The sequence below is a fragment of the Phodopus roborovskii genome, unplaced genomic scaffold (assembly GCF_943737965.1).
Source record: "Phodopus roborovskii unplaced genomic scaffold, PHOROB, whole genome shotgun sequence".
Classification (NCBI taxonomy): domain Eukaryota; kingdom Metazoa; phylum Chordata; class Mammalia; order Rodentia; family Cricetidae; genus Phodopus; species Phodopus roborovskii.
This window is the reverse complement of record NW_026125444.1, coordinates 2,726,155-2,749,642: the sequence shown is the minus strand read 5'-3', so window position 1 is coordinate 2,749,642 and position 23,488 is coordinate 2,726,155. Positions and strand designations below refer to the sequence as shown.

Here is a 23,488-nt window from a genome sequence, read left to right as displayed (position 1 = left end):
GGTGACTACAAAAGTTCTACGGGAAGGCGATGTGGACTTTTAATGTTTCCAACTTGGTTGCTCCACATCCTCTATTGTAGTTTTTCCCCATTTGGGTGTCTTTGATGCAGCAGCCTTTCGTCTACCATTCACCACTGTTAGCTGGAGCATTAAATCCGGATTTGGTAGCTTGACCTCTCCTTGACCACCCCGCCCCCCCCCCCAAAAAAAATGGAAGTTTGGACTCTTGAAGTGTAAAGCCCTGTGCAGTCGAGTCTTCGAAAGATATCTAGTTGATGAGAATCTACATAGGTGCAACCGGCACTCAGATGGTGGCATCACATCATAACACACAGCGGAAAGTTGGGAGACGTGCCAAAGCAGGACCTTACAATGAAGCTCAAAGTAAGCATACTCGGAGGCGCAAGCGCACCGCGCATCGCAGACCCTCGCCCCGCCCCCCACCCCCCGGCAGCCAGGGCTCCTCCGCACAGCATCCGGGGCGTGGCCTGGCAAGAGGCCCAGCGCTCCCTCCGCCTCCTCCAGCTGCTCCTTCCCAAACAAACCGGCGCTCCGCCGCTGCCCTCCGCCCATTGGCCCCCAGCCCTTTCCATTTCCGCCCAGCCCTCCGAAGTCCACCAATCACCTCGCGGCCTGCGGAAGACACCGCCCCCGAGGCCTTGGCTAGGGCTGGTCGGCCTCATCCTCCGGCTGCTGCCTCCGCTGCTGCCTGCTCCTTCCCCACCTCCTCCGTCCCAGGAGAGACCGCGGGGCCCGAGGGGCGGCGGCGGCGGCGGCGGCGGCGGCGCGATGGAGCCCGGGTCGGGCGGCCGAGGCGCAGCGCGCGGACAGCGGCCCCCGAGCGGCGCGCAGCCCCGCGAGCAGGAGCGGAAGCTCGAGCAGGAGAAGCTGTCCGGGGTGGTGAAGAGCGTCCACCGGCGGCTCCGCAAGAAGTACCGCGAAGGTAAACAGGCAGCGGGGGAGGGGAGGGGAGGCGCGGCGCGTCCCCCGGCTGGGTCAGCCCTCTCCAGCCCCACAGGCCACCATTGACACACACGGGGGCGGCACGTCTGCCCAGGCCGCGACCGGCCTCCTGCGATCGGTGCCCCGAACCCTAATGGGCAGTCGCCACCGGCCCAGGCCCTGTCCCCAGCCCTGTGCTGAGGCCACTGTCACCGAGCGCACACTCGGAGGGGCAGGGAAGGACGGGCTTTCAGGTAAGACCCGAAGACAAGGGAAGATCCACCCAGGAAGGAGCCTGGCAGAAGCGAAGCTGCCCTCACTCTTCTGCGCTGGACCAGCCTGTTGTTCTGCTCGCTTGGCAACAGCCCCTCTTCCTCTTCGCTCATTGGCAAGGCCGTGCCGAGGAGGCCTCCCCTGCCTGGGCTCCCGGGGCTGTGAAGTCACTCAGCAGGCCCGGTAGAGGATCTCAAGGTGCTTCACGTCGTTTAACCGGGGAGCTCTTTACTCCACCGCAGCTCCATCTTCGAGTTTGTGGAGGCAGGCAAGAAAGAGATCTGGGGCAGGTTCTTAGGATTCTGTGCAGTTTGGAATAGTGTCTATCCACAGAGACTCTGAAAGACACGGATTCCATTGAAACCGGCCATAGGTGCAGCCCCCTCCATGGAAGTAGCTTTATTGGCTTTTGCTTATGCCGGAACATTGTCTGTAGTTGGATTTTACGAGTTATTCTTGCATTTTGTAAATGGAGCCTCTCAAACAAAGAAACTTTGTAAAGACTCCAAAGATGAAAACTTGCCCTATTCTCTATATGCACAGGGAAAAAAACAATTCTCCTAAGTATTAAAATGGGGTGCTTTCACCGGATTTTTGCTTTAGCATAATTGCAAAATGAAAACTCAGCAATATTCTTCTGTTAGTCTTTTAACCAGTTAATAATTTAGGTTAAAAGAGAAATTATGACTGTGAAGGAACAAAGACTTGTGAGATCATGTTGCTTTTCAGTTATGCACTTCCAATTACTGTAGAAGTTGAGTCCAAGTCTTCTTCCTTTGAGTGTCGATGCTGTTTTATTTTTAAAACTATTCCAAGTTTCTTTCCTTGACAACTCAATCCTGGCTTTTAATAGTGGCCATTTGATATCCCCCACAAATGGCTTATAGCTATTGTTTGATAGATACCAATAGAAGAACCTTGGCAAGCATATTAAGGTATTGGATTTTTTATTGTTATTATTAAAATTGCTTTAGTTCCCAACTACGATTCAATAAAATGAGTGGTTACCATAGCAACAGTTGCATCATTCTTGATAGTCACAAAATGCACTTACATAATGGCATTCTCTGTTGGTTTTTATGTTGTTCGGAGAAATGAGGAAATAAGTGGACCCACTTTTCTTCAATTTATCATGCCATTTTGTACACACTTAAGGAACATCTTTGAAAATGACTAGTAGGTAAATTCAGTTCCTATTGTTAACCTTTTTTGTGATAATTTCATTGTTATTCATTATTCATAAGCCAATAGGTTCCACTTAAATTAACACACTGCTAATGTGTCATTATCTCTTTAAGCTGCTGTTTATGCATGCTTAGTCCCACATGTTTAAACATGTCTTTAAACCCAAATTCTAACGAGGGGAACACTTAGTTCATAATAAGGATTGGTGCTTAGAAATTCCCAGAGCTGAAAGCAATGCAGGTAGTTCGGAAGTGAATGATCTGATGTAGTGCTAGGCAGTTGAAGAAGTCCCAACAGGACAGTCTAAGCATTTGAATGAAGCTTTTCTTTGGGCATTTTAGTGGCCTGAATTCCATGGACAATCTAGGCCTCTCTCGGCTTTGCTCTAGTGATATATAATACCCCATTAGTTAACTTGCAAAACAGATGATCTGAATGAGTGTGCCATTTCCAACATTCACCTTTGTTATGAGTCTAGCTAGTCTCAGTTTGAATGCCTTCTGAGAAAGCCTGGATATATAACCAAATTAATAATTCTTGTTATTTATTAGTACAACATAGTACTATAGTACAGGTGGTCTCCAGTCATATTTGTATTCTACAGGCTCCTAATAATTTTCTCACCAGGAAATGCAGTGAAAAGTCTCACCTGAAATCGTGGAATGTAAGATTGTAAGAACCCATGGTTTTCATGAATGATTCTCAACTTGAATTGTGTACCTTTTGTCTCAGATCCATAGTTTTTGCATCTCCATCATTAGGGACAGGATACATAAGAGCCAGATTTAATGTATAACCTAAATTAATTCTTTCATTTTTATAGACAAGTGGACCCAGTCCTAAGATCAAAGTAACTTGCATGAAGCTGAGATTCTTCACCATTAGTGCTATACTATTTTAAGGGAAATAAAAGTTTCTACCCCAATGTTAGACAAGAAGAGAACACGGAGAGCAGGAAGCAACACTAAAAGTTGGGCATGGAAGAAGGGTATGGATTGTTGGTATGGGCTATGGGAGATGTATGTGTTTGAATTGGGACAATATACAGGACAGCTTTTTCAGAGCTATACTGGTAATGACAGAAATGTGCTGTGGTGGAAAGGAAAGGGAAACAAAGCAGTTACTGAAACTAGCAACACAGGGGTAAAAGATGTAGGGTTGAAGAATGCAGTTTTCCTTGCTTTTATCTCTGATGGAGGATTTGAAATGCAATAGGAAGGAATGTGAAAATGGGATCTTCCTGCTGTGATGAGAAAAGGTTTTTTCCTTCCCTGCTCTAATCTTTCCAACTGGTAAATGTTGGCAGTGATGAGCAGGCTCTGGCTGGGAAGGCGAATAGTGTTACAAGGTCAAAAAGATGGACTCAATGTACTCTTACCACAGTTTTACTTGGCTCAATTTTACTGCTTGCCCTGTATCACCACTCAAAGATCTTATGCCAGTTTGTATAAGTGAAATGCGATTGACTAATAAAGGGCAGTGTGTGAGATAGTACTATGTGTCTTAATAAGTTACTAAAAGAAAATGTGAGCACAATTCCTAGCTTTGGTGATGAAAAGGGATGCTTTGATGTCCAGCCATTTGTAGATAAGAAACTGTTATAATTTGAATTGATGTGAAGGAAAGTATGCTTGCGCAAACTGGTACTTTCTATCTTTGATATACAGAACTATAAAATTTGAATTCCACAGCAACTTAAAAGTATTTGAAATTGATTGTAAGCTTTATAGACAGCTTATTTAAGAAATAGATAGTTTAAGTTTGCTTTCTAAACAAGGACTTTGTTGATTTGGTCAGATTTACTTGATTGAGAACTGAACTGGAGCCAGGTGGATTTTCAGTTTTGTTTTTGCTTATTTATTTATTTATTTATTTATTTATTTATTTATTTTGTAGTTTTGGTATGTGAGTATGTGTCTGTGTTGTGTCTGTATATGTGTACATATACCTATAAAGGTCAACTTCAGGTGTTTTCCTTCTGGATGTTCATTTCATTTTTTGAGACAGGGTCTCTATCTGAACCTAGAGCCCACCAATTAGGCTAGGCAGGCTGTCCACCTGTCCCCAGAGATTGTGGGATTTAGTTGCATGGTGTTGTGCCTCTGTGCCTTTTTATGGTGTTGGGGATCTGGACATAGGTCCTCATGCTTGCTAGGCAAGCACTTTAGTGACTGAGCCCTCTCTCCAGCTGTCACTTCTTTTTGAGCAAACACCTGAAATGAAAGGATTATGGGGAAACCACTTTAATTTGAACTGGTTTTTTTCAGTAGACTTCCTCCACAGCTGTGTTAATAACTTAACCAATTGCATGGCCACCTTTTAAACATGTTCTCTTTTTTTTATTCTTTTTCAAGTGAGGTTTCTTTTTATGTTTTCCCTAGTCAACACCCATTCTGATACAGTCAGTAAAGTGTGTGTGTGTGTACACACTGATATGCATATGAAAGAATTTTTGTTTAATTGATGTAATAGGTAGACTATCCACCGAAAATCTAGTTAATTTGGCCCTAGAAGGTTTTTAGTTTGTTTGTTTGGCGGGGGGGCTTGTTTTTATTTTGCAGAGGGAGAAATGAAAGGAGCATTATAATCAGTAACAGGAAAGAAAGGGAACACTTGCTGTTGTCTGAGTGAAGGACACACAGTAGGTATGCAGTATATGTTACCTATTTTATTTTATCATTGTGTTTCTCTGTGGTATCTTTGCAAGGGGGTTATATTTCAAATGCTAACCTAAAAACAAAAGTAATGCAAATTCTTTGGTGACTTATCAGGAACAAAACAAACCAACAAACAAACCCAGATGTTGTGGTTCTTAACCCTGGGTCCATTATAAGTGTTATCTTTAAAACTTCATAGGATATAACTGTCTACAGTACTTTGAAACTCCGAGGAGTATACAGTAGACAGAAAAGTCAGAACACTGAAGTCAAAGTACAGAAGACTGCATGAGAAGTATCCAGAAGAGAAGAAACCAGTTAGGTGGCTCTTGTTTTTCATCTGATATAAGTTGATAAAGACAGAAGTAACAGTCGTGATTTTGCAATGGAGAAAAGTAAGAGTGGTTTGAAGGGTAGAATAAATAGTTTTCATTTAAAATAAAGAAGAAAGGACAATGATATTGTAAGATTCTTTGGGAAAATGTTAGTAACCATTAAACCTCTAGTTTAGAAGTGCATCATCCATGGTTGAGAAAGAGAGCAGTGAGGACATAGTAGACAGGCAGATTGGCTTGATATAGGGACAGGGATGGTGATTTAGTGTGGGTGTCTTCTTTGGAAGTTAAAGCTCAGAAGCTCTCTATGTGGAAGACAAACAACAAACAAAACTGGTGATGTGGTAAGCGATGCCTGGGTATTCCAGTAGTTAGGGGATAAAGGAGAGTGTGGAGGCTTCTCAGAGCACAGAAGTTGAGCTTCTGTGCTAGGTTATAACACTGAAGAACTGTACCTACTATTTATGCTTCATTTACAGTAAAAGCACTCAAAATGACAATTTATAGTCTTCAAGAAAGGACAAAATTAGAAGTCTTACATTCTTTAAAAAAATCATGATTGGCTTTGATTCTGAGATGTTGTCAGCATTAGCCTAAGTGTGGTGCTTTGGTGTATACCCAGGTTTTAGCTTCCAGCATCAAGTATGATGTTTCTTATGTATTAGTGTATGCCAGTACTCTGTTAATTTTAAAATGCTGATTCTTAGATCCCTAGAAAGCCATTATGTGAGTTGGAAATTAGAATACTTTTAACTATTTGTTGTTTGCTTCTGATGCAGGTGATTGTTGGACCCCTTGGGGGGTGGGGAGCAATAACACTGAACTAAGACTGTTCTGTTGTAAAACTAGATACTTTGATAGAAAGAATGAAATTCATTCTTTGTCTGCCTATATGATGCTTCATTTCTATAATAAAAGCAAAGTATATAGGAGGGAAGTGTGTTGAAATGTAAAAAAGCAGCATGAGAAAGAAAGATGACATGGGACAGAGCTCACATGGAGGAGTTTTTATTAGAGGAAAGGGAATGGGAAAAGGGGGAGGGGGTGGGGAGACTGACTTTTGGGGGGACCGGAGCACAGAAGAGAAAAGACAGGTAGGGAGGGCCAAGGGAGAGGGCGGGACCGATAGACAGAGAAAGACAGAAAGATGGGAGAGGGGCAGGGCTCCCTTGCAAAGGGAATGTAGTGAATATACACAGGTGCTCATCGTGGCTGCAGCTGAGGGCTTACTCCTCAGAACCCCAAGGGCAAGCCAGTGCAGATACATGAATACTAACAAAGTGTGGGATGGGATAGCTAAGTTAGTGATTATCCTACTACTTTTTAGTACTTGTGCTGCAGTGCTATGTAAAGAGTTGCAATATACATATCAGCAGTTCTGTCTTTAAATTTCTCTGTGAATAGCTTTGATAGTTAAACTGAGTTCATATATTTTATTGTGTTTTTCTTCCTTTTTTTCCTTCATATTTCTGTAGTTAAAATAAGCACACCTTTATTGTTATCTAAATAATATAAGCAAATGCTTCATATAGCCCCTCCATATCAACCTCTTTGTAGTAATTATATTAATTTAGAACAATCTGGTGCTTGGAAAACCCCTTTATGTCATAGATTGAAAATTGTCATATAACAAAATTTACCTAAAAGAATCATACTCTACTGTTAAAAGAGCAATCTCACATTGTAAATTTTAACAATTGACAGTGGTATTAAGAAGTCCCTTTTTTATTATGAAACATACTTTTGGATTTTCCATTTTATTAGTTTTTATAATTTCTAAAATCAGTGCAATCCCAACTATCTTCAAGTTGCATAAATACCAAAGGTGTTGTTTACAGCCATATATTGTTTTTCTTGATGATTTGAAATTCAAGTTATGAGTCAATTATTGTGGAATAAGTCTTTAATTCCAGCACTTAAAAAACTGAAGCACAAAGATGACAATTTGGAGACCAGCCTGAACTACATAACACTACTCTAGAGAAAATAACAGTACCCAGCAACAAAAACTAAATAGATAAATCAGGCAATCTTCATCATGTTACCAAATAGTATGGTTTAAAATTAGAACTCACTCAGCCTCTTAAACTACAGATGGCATTTAGGCTAATTCCTTGTCATGTTTAGCATGGATTTTACATGAATATTTGCCTGTCTTTGTGCATACTACAGTTAACATTTCCTTATCATGTCTATTGCTAGTGTATTTCTTATTTCTTTCCCACTAAGCTTAGTTCTTTCGGTAGAAGTATGCTGCTTGCCTAACTATCCCTGATATGATTCTTCACATAGATTGAAGATTCATATATAATAAAAAAAAGCTAATTGTTACTTGTTGAGTGTATTGTGGCTTTACCCCGTTTTTAGTGATCCAAGTTATTCTAAGCATCTCTACTTTTTTATACTTAAAATTGTGAATATTGGAGAATACAGATACTGTAACATTTGGCAAACTGCACTGTGGCTTTGCTTTACACTGTGTGATGAATTCTGTTCTTCCTCCTCCTCTTCGCTACTCTGCTCTCCCTGCCCACTGGCTCCTTCTTCACACCACTCAGTTCAACTTTATTTTTAAGGTGTTTTTCAGCCTGTAAAAATTAAAGGTATTTTGATGGTTGTAATATCTCTGTTTATATAAAAGGATGACAACATTGGTATATTTGTATATATTTATATTTGCATACCCTGTATTTACAGATAAAAAATATATGGCTCAGTAATAGTCTCCTAAAATTTGGAGGCTAAAGTTATGCTACTTATAAATAATATCTGAGAACCACTAGTGAACTGCTTTCTTGTGCCTCAAATGCAGCTTTACTCATGTCCATCCTGGGGGCTGTTTAGAATAAGTTGTTCATGTCAATGGTGGTAATAACACCACCAGTTCCCATTTGTTTAGCAGTTCCCTACTTATATAATTAAGTCCTGGAAAGCTATCTATAAGTCCTTTTCTTTGCAAGTTTGGTATTACACCAACTAGGTAGTAATCTCTACTTGTATATTGCATATTGTAATCATATCTATGTGCATAAATTACTTTCACAAAGAAGAAACCCTTTCTCTCTCACAGGAAGTTGTTGAAAACTTTTGTATTATGGTTTTTGGTTGAAGTTTCTTAATCATAAATGCTTCTCTTTTTTTTTTTTTTTTTTTTGTTGTTGTTGTTGTTGTTTTTCGAGACCGGGTTTCTCTGTATTGCTTTGGAGCCTGTCCTGGAAATCACACTGTAGATCAGGCTGGCCTCGGACTCACAGAGATCCTTCTGCCTCTGCCTCCCAAGTGCTAGGATTAAAGGCTTGCGCCACCAACGCCCAGCATAAATTCTTCTTATAAGAGGCTGCTTAATACAGATACACTATAAGCAAAAACTAATTTGCTTTTTTTAAGTTTAATTTGACTTTACTTTGCCCCAAGCTTCATGGCTTTCTGTATTGTTTCACTGGGGTTGGACTCTACAACCTTGCTGTATAGGCTGTTGGTTTCGAGCCATGAATATACAGCGGGTTTGTTTGTGAAGTATTGGGGTAAATGAGCAGTTCAAACTCTAGATCCATTAAGTGAAATGTTGACAGTTACCATGTGCATTGAGAATTGGCAACGAAAGATGAGAACAACTGCCAGACGATTAAAGATAATGCAGTTACAGAGATTAAACACAGCATTTGACTATCAAAAGCCCATTTGTTTGTGATTAGGGAAGTATTGTAGTTTGTTTGTTGCAGACCTTTGTTTATGTTCATGAACATTCATAAATGCAAAACTCATGAAGAAAGGCAGGGTGGTTTGGTGATTGGAATATAATTTTTTTCCCAGTCAGTCATCAGCTTCATTTCTTCATGTTCTACAGCAGTATTTAAAGTTTCTTCATACTTTTTTAAAGCTTAGGTTTATTGAAGTATATGTAGTTCATATACAGTAGACAGCTTCTAAAGTACAGAATTCTATTACTATGAAGTATTATATGCACCTGTGAAATCACTGCCACAAAATATAGGATGAGAATTAGGATAGTTACTGAGCAATATAGTATCATTTCTAAGTAGATGATCCCAGCATGAAAAATGTGCTGATTCACTTCCCTGGAATATAAGAAACTCATTATAATTCATTGTTTTACTCAAATTCCTTTTCCTTAAGCTTAAAGGTTTTCCCAAAAGACCAGTGAACTCAATAGATAATGACTCTACTTCCACTGTAAATTAGTTGTTTATTTTTGTTACTGTGTTTTTGTGGGTTTTTAAAAATGTGAATATAATAAGAATACAAAAAGTATAAGTCATGTTATCATGAACTTTGTTCTAGAATTTATATGACTTTTACGTTGACTTTATAACTATGTAGTTGAACAAGTTATAGTTGATTCTCTAGGTTTATTCTTATCTGATCATGAAGTGTGTGTGGTGAAGCTTTCTAAAAGCAATTTTTATATAACTTGTACTAGGAAAGGTGGAATTGTATATGTGTTGGATATATTCATGCTTAGTCTCTCTTTAAAGTACATCCAGGTTTTCTAGGATGCCTGTAAGGAGTGGGTTTTAAAAGTGAAGCACTGGGCCTGTAGCTTGGCAGTGCAATGCATGCACAAAATCATGAGTTCAGTTCCCAGAACTGCATAAAATTGAGCATGGGACCACACTCCTTTAATCCCAGCACTGGTGCTGGAGGCGGAAGGAGATGCTCAGATCATCCTAGTTTGAGAACAGGCTCAGGTACATGAGACCCTTTCAGCCCTCATCAGGGAAGCTTCTTTTTGCAGTAGATGGCAGTTAACAAAGAGACCTAACCCTTGAGCAGTGTGCAAAGAATGACAGACTGTTGGGGGTTTAGCTCCAAATAGGACATCTATATCTCACTCCCTCCACCAAGGCTGAGAGATCATCATGGAAGAGGATGCGAGAAAGATTGTAAGAGCCATGGGTAGTGGATACCTGCAGTGAGACACAGCAATACTATTGCACACATGTACTCACAGTGGCTTGGATTGCGTGCATGAGACCTATGCAGGTCTCAGCTCGGATGGGAAAAAAGCTCATGAAGTTTCACCCCTAACTGAAGAGCCATTGATTGGCAGGCAGTGGCAAGTGAGGAGGAAGAATCCAGTTTCTTTAGGGAGCACATGAAGTTGGGAGAGAAAAGTGGTAGGACCAGGGTATAGAGGGGAGGGAATAATGGGTGAGATTGGTAAATTATGCATGTATATGAGATGTTTAAACAATAATAAATGGGTTATTAACCATAGTGGTTTTGAGTTATTCACAAATGACATATTAAATAAATCATAAGGTGAGCTCATTGCCAACTTTGAGCTGGGATATTTAAATATTCATTATATTATAATGAACTATAGTTTTGAGCATATCTTCTATTTCTCATTTGTCTTTTGATAGTGAAAGCATTATCATTTGTTTTGTGCATGTTCAATGCATGTGTAAGCAAGCACATACCCTCAAGTATTCCCATGTGAAGGGCAAGAATAAAAGTTTGGTGTCTTCCTTAGTTGCTATCTATTGTTCTTTTTTAAAAGACAGGCTCCCTGAAGCTGGAGCTCACTGATTGTCTAGACTAGATGGCCAGTGAACTTTCAGAATTTTGTGCACTAACCACTAAAATGGGATTTTAGGCAGTCACACTAGAGCTTTTCTTTTGAGTGGGTGCCTAGCAAGCACTGTACCCATTGAGCCATTTCCCCAGCTCCAAGTTGCTGTACTTTCTGAGGAAGTAGTTTTATTTTAGCTCATAGTTTCTTACAGGGAAATCATGGCAGAGTTCATGACAGTAGGAGCAATTCCTGCCCCCCCCCCCCCCGGTAGTTGGAACATGCAGGGGCTTGCTTACATCTCGGTGGTGGCCAGGAAGCAGAGTATATTGTCCTTTTAAATGAAGCAGTAGTTAAAATTGTGACTGTCAGAAGCCCTTAGAGTCAACTTTTAATATGTTTTAATGTGTACGGGTTGAGTGTGCAGAAGAAATTTGAATATACATGCCAGGCATTTGGTAACTATCTTTTTAAAAAATTAATATGAAGAGCAGTTCTTTCAGCACTATAATATGTTTAAACGTTTGTTAAATTCAGTATTTTGAACACTATAAAGGCAGAATACAATGAAAAATTAATTTCCCTTTTTTTCTCTTTATTTAAAATAGTGCCCTTAATAAGCTTTCAGGAATATAGTAGAAAGTGAAATTTTCTCGTAATTAAATATTAACTATGGTTTTGCCCATTTTTAATCATTACACATTTACTGTAATGTATATTTAGTAGGTTCTGAAAATGTTTGTTGGGTAAGGACTTGAATTAAAACTTGTGGTTTACAAAGAACACAGGGAATGTGTTAAATTCATGTCTCTTTTGTTACAGTCTTACTTACATTTTATTTGTATATGTTGTACTCTCCTCTGTTTTATTACCTGTTTGTTGGCCTTACTATTTCATGTAGGCATTTAGCACTATATATTTTTTCTTCCGGGTCTGGAGAGATGACTTGGCAATTAAGAGAAGTTGCTACTCTTCAGAGAATCCAAGTTTGGTTCTCAGATCTTAGGTAAAGTAGCTGGCAACTGCCTATAAACCTAAGCTCAGTTGATTTTACACCTTCTTTTGGCTTTCATGGGCACCTACACAGAGGTGGCTTCTGTGTGTGTGCGCATGTTCTTGAAAACGTATTCTTCAAAAAAGAAAAACCCTTTTGGCAAATAGGGTATAAGAATGCAAATGTAACACTTATTGTTTCTTTTCAGTTATATAGCTAAGTGCACTGTGTTCACAATAACATTCGGTGTGAACACACTTCGAGGGTATGTAAACTACTGTTAATGAAAATGTTAAAGTAGTAAGTTGTTTGCAATTAAAGTCAATTAAACACACAGACACATGTTTGAATCCTTTAAACATCAGATAAACAGATAATGTTGAATGTGAAGAATACAGAGACCTTTTAAAAAAGCTATACAGAAATAGGCTTTTCTGTAGTTATAATCATCTTTGCATCTTTTAGCCAGTAGTTAATTGTAGAGCAGATCAAGTTTTAGAGTCCAGAATGACATGGTAAGGACACTAAGAAGTTTTATTAGAGGACAGAAGTGTCTCACATAACCACCCTTAGTTCTCAGCTGTAATGGGCAAACACTGAACTCACAGTCACCATGACAAGAGTTCCACTTTGAATGTGTTTTCTCAGTAAGTGCAGACTAGAATCCAAGGGTTATAATCTTTCCTAGTTAATGGGAACTAGGAAAGCTATGCTGTAACCTCCACCCCTTAGATCCAGCAGCACTGTGGATAGGACATCCTTAATAACGATGTCATTGACAACCCCTCTACTGTTTGTTACCTTTTCCTCCTAGCTGCTCCTCCCAACCCCCATCCACTTATTGCTGTTGTTGGGCTTTCTTCCAAATCAAGTACAAATATTCAAGGTTTTAAGTTTCACCTACCATGTAGAATCTAAATTAAGTCTTGCAGGAATGAAATAGTTTTCAGTACACACAAGTCCTTTGAAATAATTTGATTATAGAATTTTTATACAAATGACTCACATTTACAAACACATGTAACTCATTCAAGTATAATTGAATAATGTATATGTTATATTGAATAGTGAAACAAGTCCATGGGGCCTTCTAAAGTTGATGCAAAACTCAGATCAAAGGAGCTTTACAACTATGTAATACGTCACTGAGTCATTTAGTATCAAGTCTGATGGGTAAATTCAAGAATGGTGTTGTGAGTGTATGAAGGGATCACTAATCAGAGTATTATTGTGAAGACCTATTCTTTTTCAGTCTTAATACATCACTGCATCTGATAGATGTTGCTACAAAAGGAATTTTTGAGAATTTAGAAAGATTTTGTTTGATTTTTTAGGAGACAGAGATGGCTAATGATGTGTAACAAATTAAGAGCCTAATCCCTTATTGACTAAAGAAAATGTTAGTATATTAAGGGTACAACACCCTCTTACCATTAGTTAAGCTTCCATTTACTTTGAATTAAAGTTGGTATTCATTCTATAAATCACTGGTACCATGATGATTTTAACGGAACTGTGTGTATAGGTGTGCTGTACCTTTACTTGTGTTTATGGACATAGTAAATAGGTTTTCAACTCAGTATTTCTAGACTGGAACGAAAGTAGTCAGCAAATAGAATTGGTTGACTGTTCTTCAATTTTGAATAAATGTGTTGATTGTTAAATATAACCTATTGTCATTCCTTTTCTGTTAAAGGGGGGAAAAAGACTTCATCTTGCTTAGGAAATGAATTTAAATGTAATTAGCCCCACAGTTGTTTCTACATGAATACCTATATGTTACTACATGAATACCTATATGTATATATGGTGCAAGAGAACTCAATTCCTTTGTTTAAAGATGTTGAAGAAAAGCACTCAGATAATTTTTAATTTTTTACCCTGTTGTGCTAATGACCATTATTTGGTCAAATAATTCTCCAGCCTTATCAGCCTTCACAATGACGTTTGAAATTCTGTCTTAAATGTGATAATGACTGATTTAAAAGTAATGGTTAGATAACAACCTCCTGTGTATGTGTTTGTATGTGTGTATAACACAAAGGACAACCTTGGATGTCATTCTCAGGTACCATCCACCTTATAGTTTTATTGTTTTTGGAGTCAATGTCTATCCCTACTCTTGAACTGACCAATCGGTTGGCTTATTAGCCATGATCAGTAAGCTGTCTTTCCCTCTTCAACCCTTGGATCACAAGCTTGTAGCTTCTGTCAATGAAACCCCAAGTCTTTGTGTTTGTAAAGCAGACATTTTATCAAGTAAAGCATGTCCCTGCTAGCCACTTGCTTATACTCTTTATTCAGAACAATAACACAAGCTCAAAACTTTGGGAAGGCTTGTAGCATGCTTTGTTTCAGAGAGAGAGAGAGAGAGAGATTTTATAGATACAATGTACCTAGACTAAACACAAAACACAGGTGGTTATGTTCTTCTTTACAAGGTTGTATAATGTGAAACTAATGCTGAACTTCAAGCCATACATATTCCCTACTAAGATGCATCTGCGTTATGTATTAGTAGTTCATATGTGTATATCTGTGTGTGTGTATACAATCAGTGATGTTCAACTTTACAAATCTGTTTAAAAGGGTAAATTTTAATTGTCAGACCATTGATTGTAAAGAAATGTGTAAAACTTCATTAAGTTTTAGTGATTTTTTTTTTGTATTCTTATTTTATGAACTAGCTTTATTTTCCTAAAATTAGCTCACAAGTAAAAATAGTTAACTCAGTTCATCTTTTCTTTATATACAGTGGGAGATTTTGATAAGATCTGGAGAGAACACTGTGAAGATGCTGAAACACTTTGTGAATATGCTGTTGCAATGAAAAATTTGGCAGATAATCACTGGGCAAAAACTTGTGAGGGTGAAGGTCGAATTGAATGGTGTTGTAGGTGAGTGTTTTATAAACGGGTAAATAGTTGGGAGTGTTGGTAGAGGATGCTGTGATCAGGCTGGAAAACATTAATTGATAGACAAAAACATGATGGGCCAAAGTGATGATATGTATGTATGTATGTATGTATGTACATATATGAATTTAAGTACTTTAAACATTAATATATTTTACATTCAAGAATTCTTAATTTACCCATAATTAAAAAAAAAATAAACTCCTTTGGATTCAAGTAAAAAGTGAGTATATTAAACTTAAAAGCATGGTAACAGTTTTAAAATCTTAAATTTTTGGTGTGCGATTTTGGGTTGTGTCAGCATGTACATTGACTTTGGGTATTTATTTTCTAATAGTACAATTTCTAATGTTGAAAGTCAGAAAATGAAATGCTATTGCTACTAATGCTATCAAATGTAGTAAAATTAGAAGGAGCTATTTATATGTTGGTTGAATTTTAAAACTAATTCCCAGAAGTAAAGTTCTGTTTTGTGTAAACCATAAGTATATGGTAGCTTCCAATTTATACTTCCTTTTTCATTAAAATTTTCCCTTTTTAAATTATGTTTTCTTAAAGGGGTATGTGTATGTGTGTGTGTGTGTGTGTTTGCCATCCGTGGGCAGTCTGAAGAAGACAGAGAGGGTGTTGGATTTCTTGAAGATAAAGTCATAAGTGTTTGTGAGTACCTTGACATACCTGGGTACTGGTCCTCTGAAGAACAGCCAGCTAGTGGACTTAACAGCAACCATCAGCCCCCACCCCTTTAAAATGTTTGTTTTTTGTTGAAGGTCTATTGTTTCATAAAATATATTCTGATTATAGTTTCCTCATCCCAACTACTCTCATATTCTGTCCCCCCCCAAATCCAGCCCATTTAATTCAAATTTTGCCTTAGTAATATTTTTGAAATCATATTGTTCTTTTAAAACATTTATTATTATTATTAGAATATAAATCATTCTAATGGACAAACATTTGAAACAATTTAACCATAACAAGTATATGAATTCTTCCCTGTTTTAAGGTTAACAATTTTTTTTTTTTGTATTGTATTGTTTTATTTCTTTTTCCTCTTGTTAAATTTTTTTTGCTAATTCTTTTTATTGAGCTACTCTCTCCCCTTTCCCCTACTCTCTCTCCTTCCTTTCCCCCCTGCCTCCCACACTCCCATTTAACTTAACAAGAGTTCAGGCAGGAGGCTTACAGCAGGTAAGTTGAGGCTGACTAATAAGATCTGAGGGCAAATGAGTCAGTTCATAGACACATTTCACTCATGATTCCTTATTCTTCAAAAAAATGTTCTTCCCAAAAGTTCTCTCTCAAAAGTTCTCTTAAAGATTTCTCCTCAAAAGTTCTTTCTTTGAAAGTTCTCACTTAAAGTTCTCTTTAGAAGTTCTTAAAATTCTCCTTAGAGTTCTTTCTAAAAATTCTCATAGATCCCAGAGGTTTCCAGTTTTTATATCCAATACAGATAAACTTAACAACTCTCTGACAACAGCAAGAATACCAGGCATGCATATCTCTCATAACCAGGAAGGCAGATAAAATCTTGAGGAAAGCGGGTGGGTACCTAATGTTTCAGAGGGGGACGTGACTTGTAAAATGTCCAGGCAAGCTAATTCTTAGAGGAGACATGACTTGTAAAAAGTGCTGAACTGAGTAAAGGAGACTTCTCAGCGCTGTATCAGAGGGGAAAGCTAAGGCTATGTATGTAGTGTGAGCTCTAGAGGCTGCAGCTCTTACCACTGACACCCCTTTGAGAAGGAATTTACTTTCTCTGGGCCAGTTTTGAGAATACAAAGCACCCAGTATATTTTCTCCATCAGAAGTTAATGCTGGTGGGTTGATATGTGGAATATTAATTGCTGCTTCTATAATAAATAATAAAAGCTTCCAGCATCACACTCTTTTTAGTTTACTTTTTAAAAAGGGTGTAGATCTCTCTCCTTGGGCAGTGTAAACTGTGGATAAATACAAGTCTGAAGATGACTTAAAGTAGAATAATTGGTTAATACATTGCTGGGTTTTTGTTTTTGTTTGGGGGGGGAAAGGAATCCTACTGTGGAAAAGGGGTGCTATGGCTCGACAAGGGTTCCACAGAGATGAGAGTGAATAATCAAAAGATTACTATCCTGATATTCCCAAGGCTTTGCAAATGTGGTTTCCTCCAAAGGAATGCATGATGATCCCCATGGGTCAGCCTAGTGATTTTATCAGCTGAGATCTCATTGCATAATCCCAGTGGCTTGTTGCATTTACTCAGGAGATCTTGTCTTTTTCCCCTTTTAGGTGGATCCATGCATAGCTCTCTTAGGGTCCTGTTTGTTATCTAGGTTCCCTATGGTTGTGGCCTGTAGTCTGCTTGTCCTTTGTAAAACTTTTTTCATATAGTTTGGTCAAGTTTTTCTCTTTCCCAGCTCCTCCCAGATCTTCTCTACCTCCATATCCTCTCAATATTATAGTCGCTTGGCCAGTCTGTCTGTCTGTCTCTCCCAAACATGCAGTGAGATCAAAGCAAACAGCCAATAGCTCACAAAAGTATTCCCAAAACACAAAATGAAATGAAAAGACGCCCCCCCCACACACACACACACACATAACAGCAATACCAAAAAGTATGGAGTTCATTTTGTGGTGGTAAGCTGTTCTGGGCATAGGAACTCCCTGGTTCATATTGATATAGCCAGGCATACTGATTTTCCTTTTTCCAACAGCTATCAGCTACAAATGAGTTCTTGGTTAGGGGTGGGACCCTGTGTCAACTTCCTTCTCTCAGTACTAAAACTCTGGCTTGAACCTGTGCAGGACTTGTGTGTCCTGCCACAGTCTCTCTGAGTTCATGTGTATATCAGTCTTATTATGTCCAAAAAAATACTGTTTCCTTGAAGTTATCATTTCTAGCTCTTAAGATCTGTGTGCCACCTCATGCACAAAGATTTATGATTCTTAAGATGAGAAGTTTTCGTTAGTAATTCTGCAGAATTTCATGATGTGTATTTTCATTATATTCATCCTCTCTCCCAACTCATCCCAGATTTTCCCTACCTCTATGCCCACTCAACTTGATGATTTTTATGCCTGTCTTTCTGTCTACCTGGCCTTCTTGTCCGCTATTTAAATAAAATAAAAATTGAATCTAGTTTGTGTTGGTCGGCTATACCCTTGACATAAGATTGAGATACCAGCTGTCACACCATTGAAGAAAACTGATTTCCCTTCTCCTTACGGCAATCTAAAATCAGTAGCTCTAAAGCAAGGGGTAGGACTTCCTGCCCTCTTTCCCTCCTTCATGCTGAGATTGCTGTCTGGTTTGAGCTTGTGTAGGTCTTGTGGTGTGTGCTATAACAATCATTGTGAGCTGTTATGTGCAACTACTCTGTTTGTGTATGAACATATTGTTTCTTTGGAGTCCTTAGTCAGCTCTTGCTCTTACAGTTTTTCCAACCCCTCTTCCACATCATTTCCTAAGCTTTGAGGGGTGAGGTTTACTACATTGCATTAAGATTAAGTACTCTGAATTTTGTTATTTTTTGGAAGTTGACCGAGTACCTTTCGATTGTGACTTATGGATAAAAAGCTTCTCTGATGAAAATTGAGTTATGCACCGATAAGGAATAAACCTGTAAGTTATTAGAAGTAATTTCTATCCATTTTTAAAGAGTAATAGTGGTAAGTTTTCTCCTAGGACTCATGAGCCATTCAGCCACAGGTTCTTAGCCTCATTGACAGTGTCAGATATATATGGGTTCCATCTCCAGTAGTGGACTTCACTGCCAATCAAAAAACGACTGGTAACATCTGTAGCATCTGTGCCACTATTGTACCAGAGCAGATAAGTTGCAGAAAAATCACTATTTTAGCATGTAGGGTTCATAGCTGAGTGAGGTTGGTGATTACTTTTTGTGTCTGGTCATGTGAATGGTATCTTCAAGCTCTGTGAATACTAGCTAGTAAGGATGAAGCTTCCAGGCCAATACTAGCTAAAATTTCTCTGTTTTCTTGACTTGAGCATGTGGTGTTTTCAGCGGCAGGATCTTGGGGTAACAAATAGAATTGACAGTAGCCTGTGTTTGGCATATGGGGTGGGCTGCCTGTGGGACTCAATTTGCTAACACCTCAAAAAAAGGTAGCCTATTATGATTACTGGGGTTTTTATTTGGTAGCATATTGTTTCTGTTGGGTTATTGTGTCATGTGGTCTCCCACCACCATTGTAGGGTAACTCCTTTGGGACTATTTTTTATATTGTATATACATTTTAAAAAGCAGGTTTCCATATTGCTTTCTAAAAGGCCTTCAGTGTTAGTTCTCTCTCCCCATATTCTGTCCTTCACTTATCCAGTCCTGCCTGTTCACTTCCCACATTTCTCACTCAATAATGCTATTTTCTGTTACCCAGTCCTTGAAAGGTCCCTCTTTCCCAATGGCCCTTACCAGTTACCTCACCTCTGGGATTTCCAAATAAAACATAAATATATAAAGCTTTAAAGCTTAAATCACTTGGAGAGGAAACATGCAATGCTTATCTTTCTGGATTAACCATAATGGAAGGGTTATTTCCTTCATCATGATTGTTTCCAGGTATAGTTGCCTGTAAGTTTCACTTTTTTTCTTAACAAATGAATAGTCCTCTACTGTGTGTGTGTGTGTGTGTGTGTGTGTGTGTGTGTGTGTGTGTGTGTGTGTGTACCACATTTTTGTTATCCTTCAGTTGGTAGATATCTAGGCTGTTTTTATTTCCTGACTATTGTGAGTAGAAGGGCAGTGAGCATGGATGAGTATCTCTGTAGTAAGATGACAGTCTTTTCTTTATGTGTTGAAGAGGGGTATAGTTACATCTTGTGGTAGACCTACTTTTGTCTTCTTGAACAATCTCCACACTGTTTTCCATAGTGGCTGACTGGTTTGCACTCCCACCATCAGTGAGTAAATATTGTCTTTCTCTACAGCCTCCAGGTCATCTACTTTATTTGGACTGTTGTTTTTGTTGTTGTTTTCTTCTTTTTTTTAATCCTAGCCATTCTGACTATGGTAAATCATCAAAATAATAATAATCCAATTAAAATATCAGTCATGAAACTAGGAGGGTTTTTTTTTTTTTTGTTTGTTGTTGTTGTTGTTTGTTTTTTAACTAGGAGTATTCTTAAAAGACCAAACATACATGACTGAGAAACACACAAGTGAGGGTCATCATCCATAGCCATCAGGAAAATGCAAATTAATACTTTGAGATTTCATCTTAGCTTTTTGAAAATCTTCTACCTGAATACTCTGTTTATACCCTGTCTATGCCACTTTCTCCCCACTCCAGTTCCTCCCATGTCCTCCCCCCCTCTAGCTCTCAATTTCATGACCCCTTCTATAATTAGTAGTAGTAGTAGTAGTAGGAGGAGGAGGAGTGTGTGTGTGTGTGTGTATGTATGAGAGAGACAGAGAGATATGCAGAACAAAATGTGTATGTAAGAGAGGTTATACAACCAATGTCTTTATTTAAACCTAAAACTAGTTTAGCCAAAAAGGCTTCCACATAAAACTAAAATTTCAGTGAAAGTAGTGAGAAAATGAGAACAGTAGATTGAAGATCAAAGAAGTGTACGATTGGGGAAATAAAGGAAGGATCACCTTTCCCCCTCACTGCCAAAAAGATTGAAAAGAAAAATAGGGTGTTTGTAATTAACTGCTTAGTTTTATTTGCTTAGCTTTGTAGAGAAAATGGCTGTAGAGTTGACTGTTTACACCCTGCTCCCCAACTAAGAAACAAAAGAAATGTGCTACTAGGCTAGAAACCTCTCTGCTAATACGAAGTTCCAGTGTCAACTAGTCAGGAACAGAACCATCATTGCTTCACTCCATGGCCTTGGCTATTAAATTATCATTACAGTCCGAGAGGCAACCCCTCTGCCTGTTTTACTTATGTAGACTTTGATTGTTTCAGAAAAACATTAGTGCCTTCCACTTGTGTAATGACTCTGCCTTGCATTCACTCTTCTTTCTGTTTCCTTGAATTTGTTTTTTCCAAGAGGCATTGTATCTTCTTGTGTTCAGAAAGAGATTATTTGTAGGTTAAACTGTTAAAAAACAGTTGATATGAATTTAACTCAAACTTCTGAAGAACAATAGTCAAGTACAAGATACGGATTTAAAGACAACAAGAAGATTGGAGCCGACCATGATGATTCATGCTTTTAAAACACTGCACTTAGGAGGCAGGGTCAACAGAGCTCAGTTTGAACATGCCTGGGTTATACACTGAGATCTTGATCCAGAACAAAAGGTGTGTGTAAGAGAGACTGTACAGTGTCGTTGTTTAAACCTAAAGCCTGCAAAATAATACTAAATTTGCAGTATATATAATTTTAATTTAAATTGTATGTAGTTTCTTTCCTTCTTGGTAGTTAGAACAGTATTACTTTCAAAGATAATATAGGCCTCAATGCCAGTTGGGCACAAGTTTGCTTCCATTTAGTTGTACTTAAAATTTTAAAGAAATTTGATGTGTAAAATAAGGCTGACTGGTTTACTTTCTTAAGATTTGTTTTGGCCACTTAGTTGAAGTAATTCAGTGTTAGACTTCTTTTATAAGACTAATTAGATTCCAAATGTAATGTGAAATAAAACAGAAAAATATACATATACAGGTATAGGTATAATTTCAATAAAGCATTTTTATGTATATGTGCAAAGTTGCATATACACATTCTTTTTTTGAACAATTTGAAAGCAGTTCACAAATAGCCTGAACTCACAACTCCTAAGGAGAAAATCCTTCTGTGTAATCACAATGTCATTATTAATAATCTTCTAATTTACTAAAGATGTCTAGTTGATAAATTTAGATTTTTAGATTTTTTTTTTTTTCTTACTGTCTCCAGAATGCCTCTTAGACTTTTGTGGTGGTTTGAATTAGAATGGCTCCCATAGGCTCATATATTTGAATACTGTGGAACTGTTTGGAAAGGAATAGGAAGTGTGGCCTTTCATAGAGAAAGTTTGTCTTGGTGGGGGTGGGCTTGCAAGTTTCAAAAGTCGTCACTCCCAGTTAGCAAGCTTATGCTCCCTCTCTCTTGCTAACTAGGTCTCTTGTTCTCTGCCTGTGGTTGTCTCCTCATGTAAGCAGTATGCCTGCCTGCTACTGCCATGCTCTTGGCCTTGATGCTCATGGACTAATGCTCTAGAACCTTGAGTTCTAAATTAATGCTTTCTTTTTTTGTAATTTGCTTTGGTTGTGGTGCTTTGTTACTTTGTAACAAAGTGCTTTGTAACTAAGATGAGTTTCTAAGTTTTTTCCAAATGCCATTAGACCTTTGTAGTTATATCTCTATGGTTATACTTTGTTTTTTTCTAACATTGAGTTTTTGCCAAAAAATGCATTCTTTTCGAAAACTTTACAGAATTTAATAATTTTGATTGATACTTAAAAGTGTCTAATTTTGTTGTTTAACTATTTTAGATATCTTCACAGATTTTCCTGTTTTGGTATCTCAGTTATCAATAACTGAGAAATGTTATAAGATTAATTTTCTCAAATTTCATAAAATTTACTTTTGACTATTTTCTCTACTTTTGCTTATTATGTTTGTAATACACTAAGACTTTCCCTGTTAACATAGTTTAGCTTCAAGTCTGTTTCTTTTGGTTATAGGCCATTTTTTTTCCCTACATCATTATGTGTATGGGTGTTTGGTAATACTACTGTTGTGCTTTAAAGACACTGGTTTAAATATTTTCCCCAAAAAGGACAGGACTGTTTTCTCTGATACAGGAGGTAGGGTGAGAGAAAGAAACCTTAGATCCATCAGTAGTAATTGGTCTGGAATGGAGCTAGATTACCTCTTTAGAAAGCGTCAGTTCACATTTGGTTTTGGGTGCTCTGAGAGTGAGTGAGTGAATGAACGCTGTGTGTGTATACAGAGGGACGGCTGTTGGAGAAGAGGAGCTAATATCTTAAGATATTAGCACAAGAAAGAGCACAGAGGTACTTCTCTGCTTTTGCACTCCATTCCCAGGCTCTCATGCTCCTGCTGCCCAAGTATAAGAGCAATTATATCTGTAGTTTGGTTCATGTGGTGATCATCCCTTAAAGGCTTTGCTGCTTCAGGCTCCTCCTGCCCTTTCAATATGTTAGTAGATGCCTTTAAGTTTTTGAGGAGCCACTACACTGATTTCCATAGTATCTGTACTAATTTGCCCTCCAATATCTATTCTTTATTAACTATAGGTGATAGCATGTTATATATTGCTAGGATTTTATGCACTTCTGTATGGATATAAAGTAATAGATTGTCTATGCAGAACTGACTCAATAAAATTGTGAACTCTGATATATCCTAACATCTTTGTTTGAACTCTTAGGTGAATAAAACCAATTTCCTCTGCTCTCATCCAGCCAGTTCAAATTCTGAACAGAATAATTCCCTTTAAAAAAAAATAGAAAACTTCTATCTTCAAAGAAGTCCAGCTTTTTCCTGCCTTCTAGATCAAATTGAACTGATTTTTCCTGGGTTTTGAGATCATTGGCTTTTTGGCTAGCACTACATAAACAATATCCCATACCTTGTATCACTCTTAAATATCTCAAAGTAGAAATGTTAAGTTTATTGTACAGAATATCAGTTTATTCAAATGTCATACTATACTTTGCAAATGATGTTCCTTATAATGCCAGTGAAA

General features: G+C 38.1%; 1 protein-coding gene across 1 annotated transcript in view; it reads left to right on the top strand.

Moving 5' to 3' along the window:
* The first annotated feature begins 698 nt into the window (after nt 1-698).
* Nucleotides 699-23,488, top strand: part of Bmt2 (base methyltransferase of 25S rRNA 2 homolog) — a 42,091-nt gene continuing 19,301 nt past the window's right edge. Inside the window, exons 1-2 of the mRNA XM_051175695.1 lie at nt 699-943; nt 14,678-14,819. Of these exons, the coding sequence (XP_051031652.1) occupies nt 790-943; nt 14,678-14,819 (296 nt within the window). The 5' untranslated portion in view covers nt 699-789. The remainder of the gene's footprint in view (nt 944-14,677; nt 14,820-23,488) is intronic.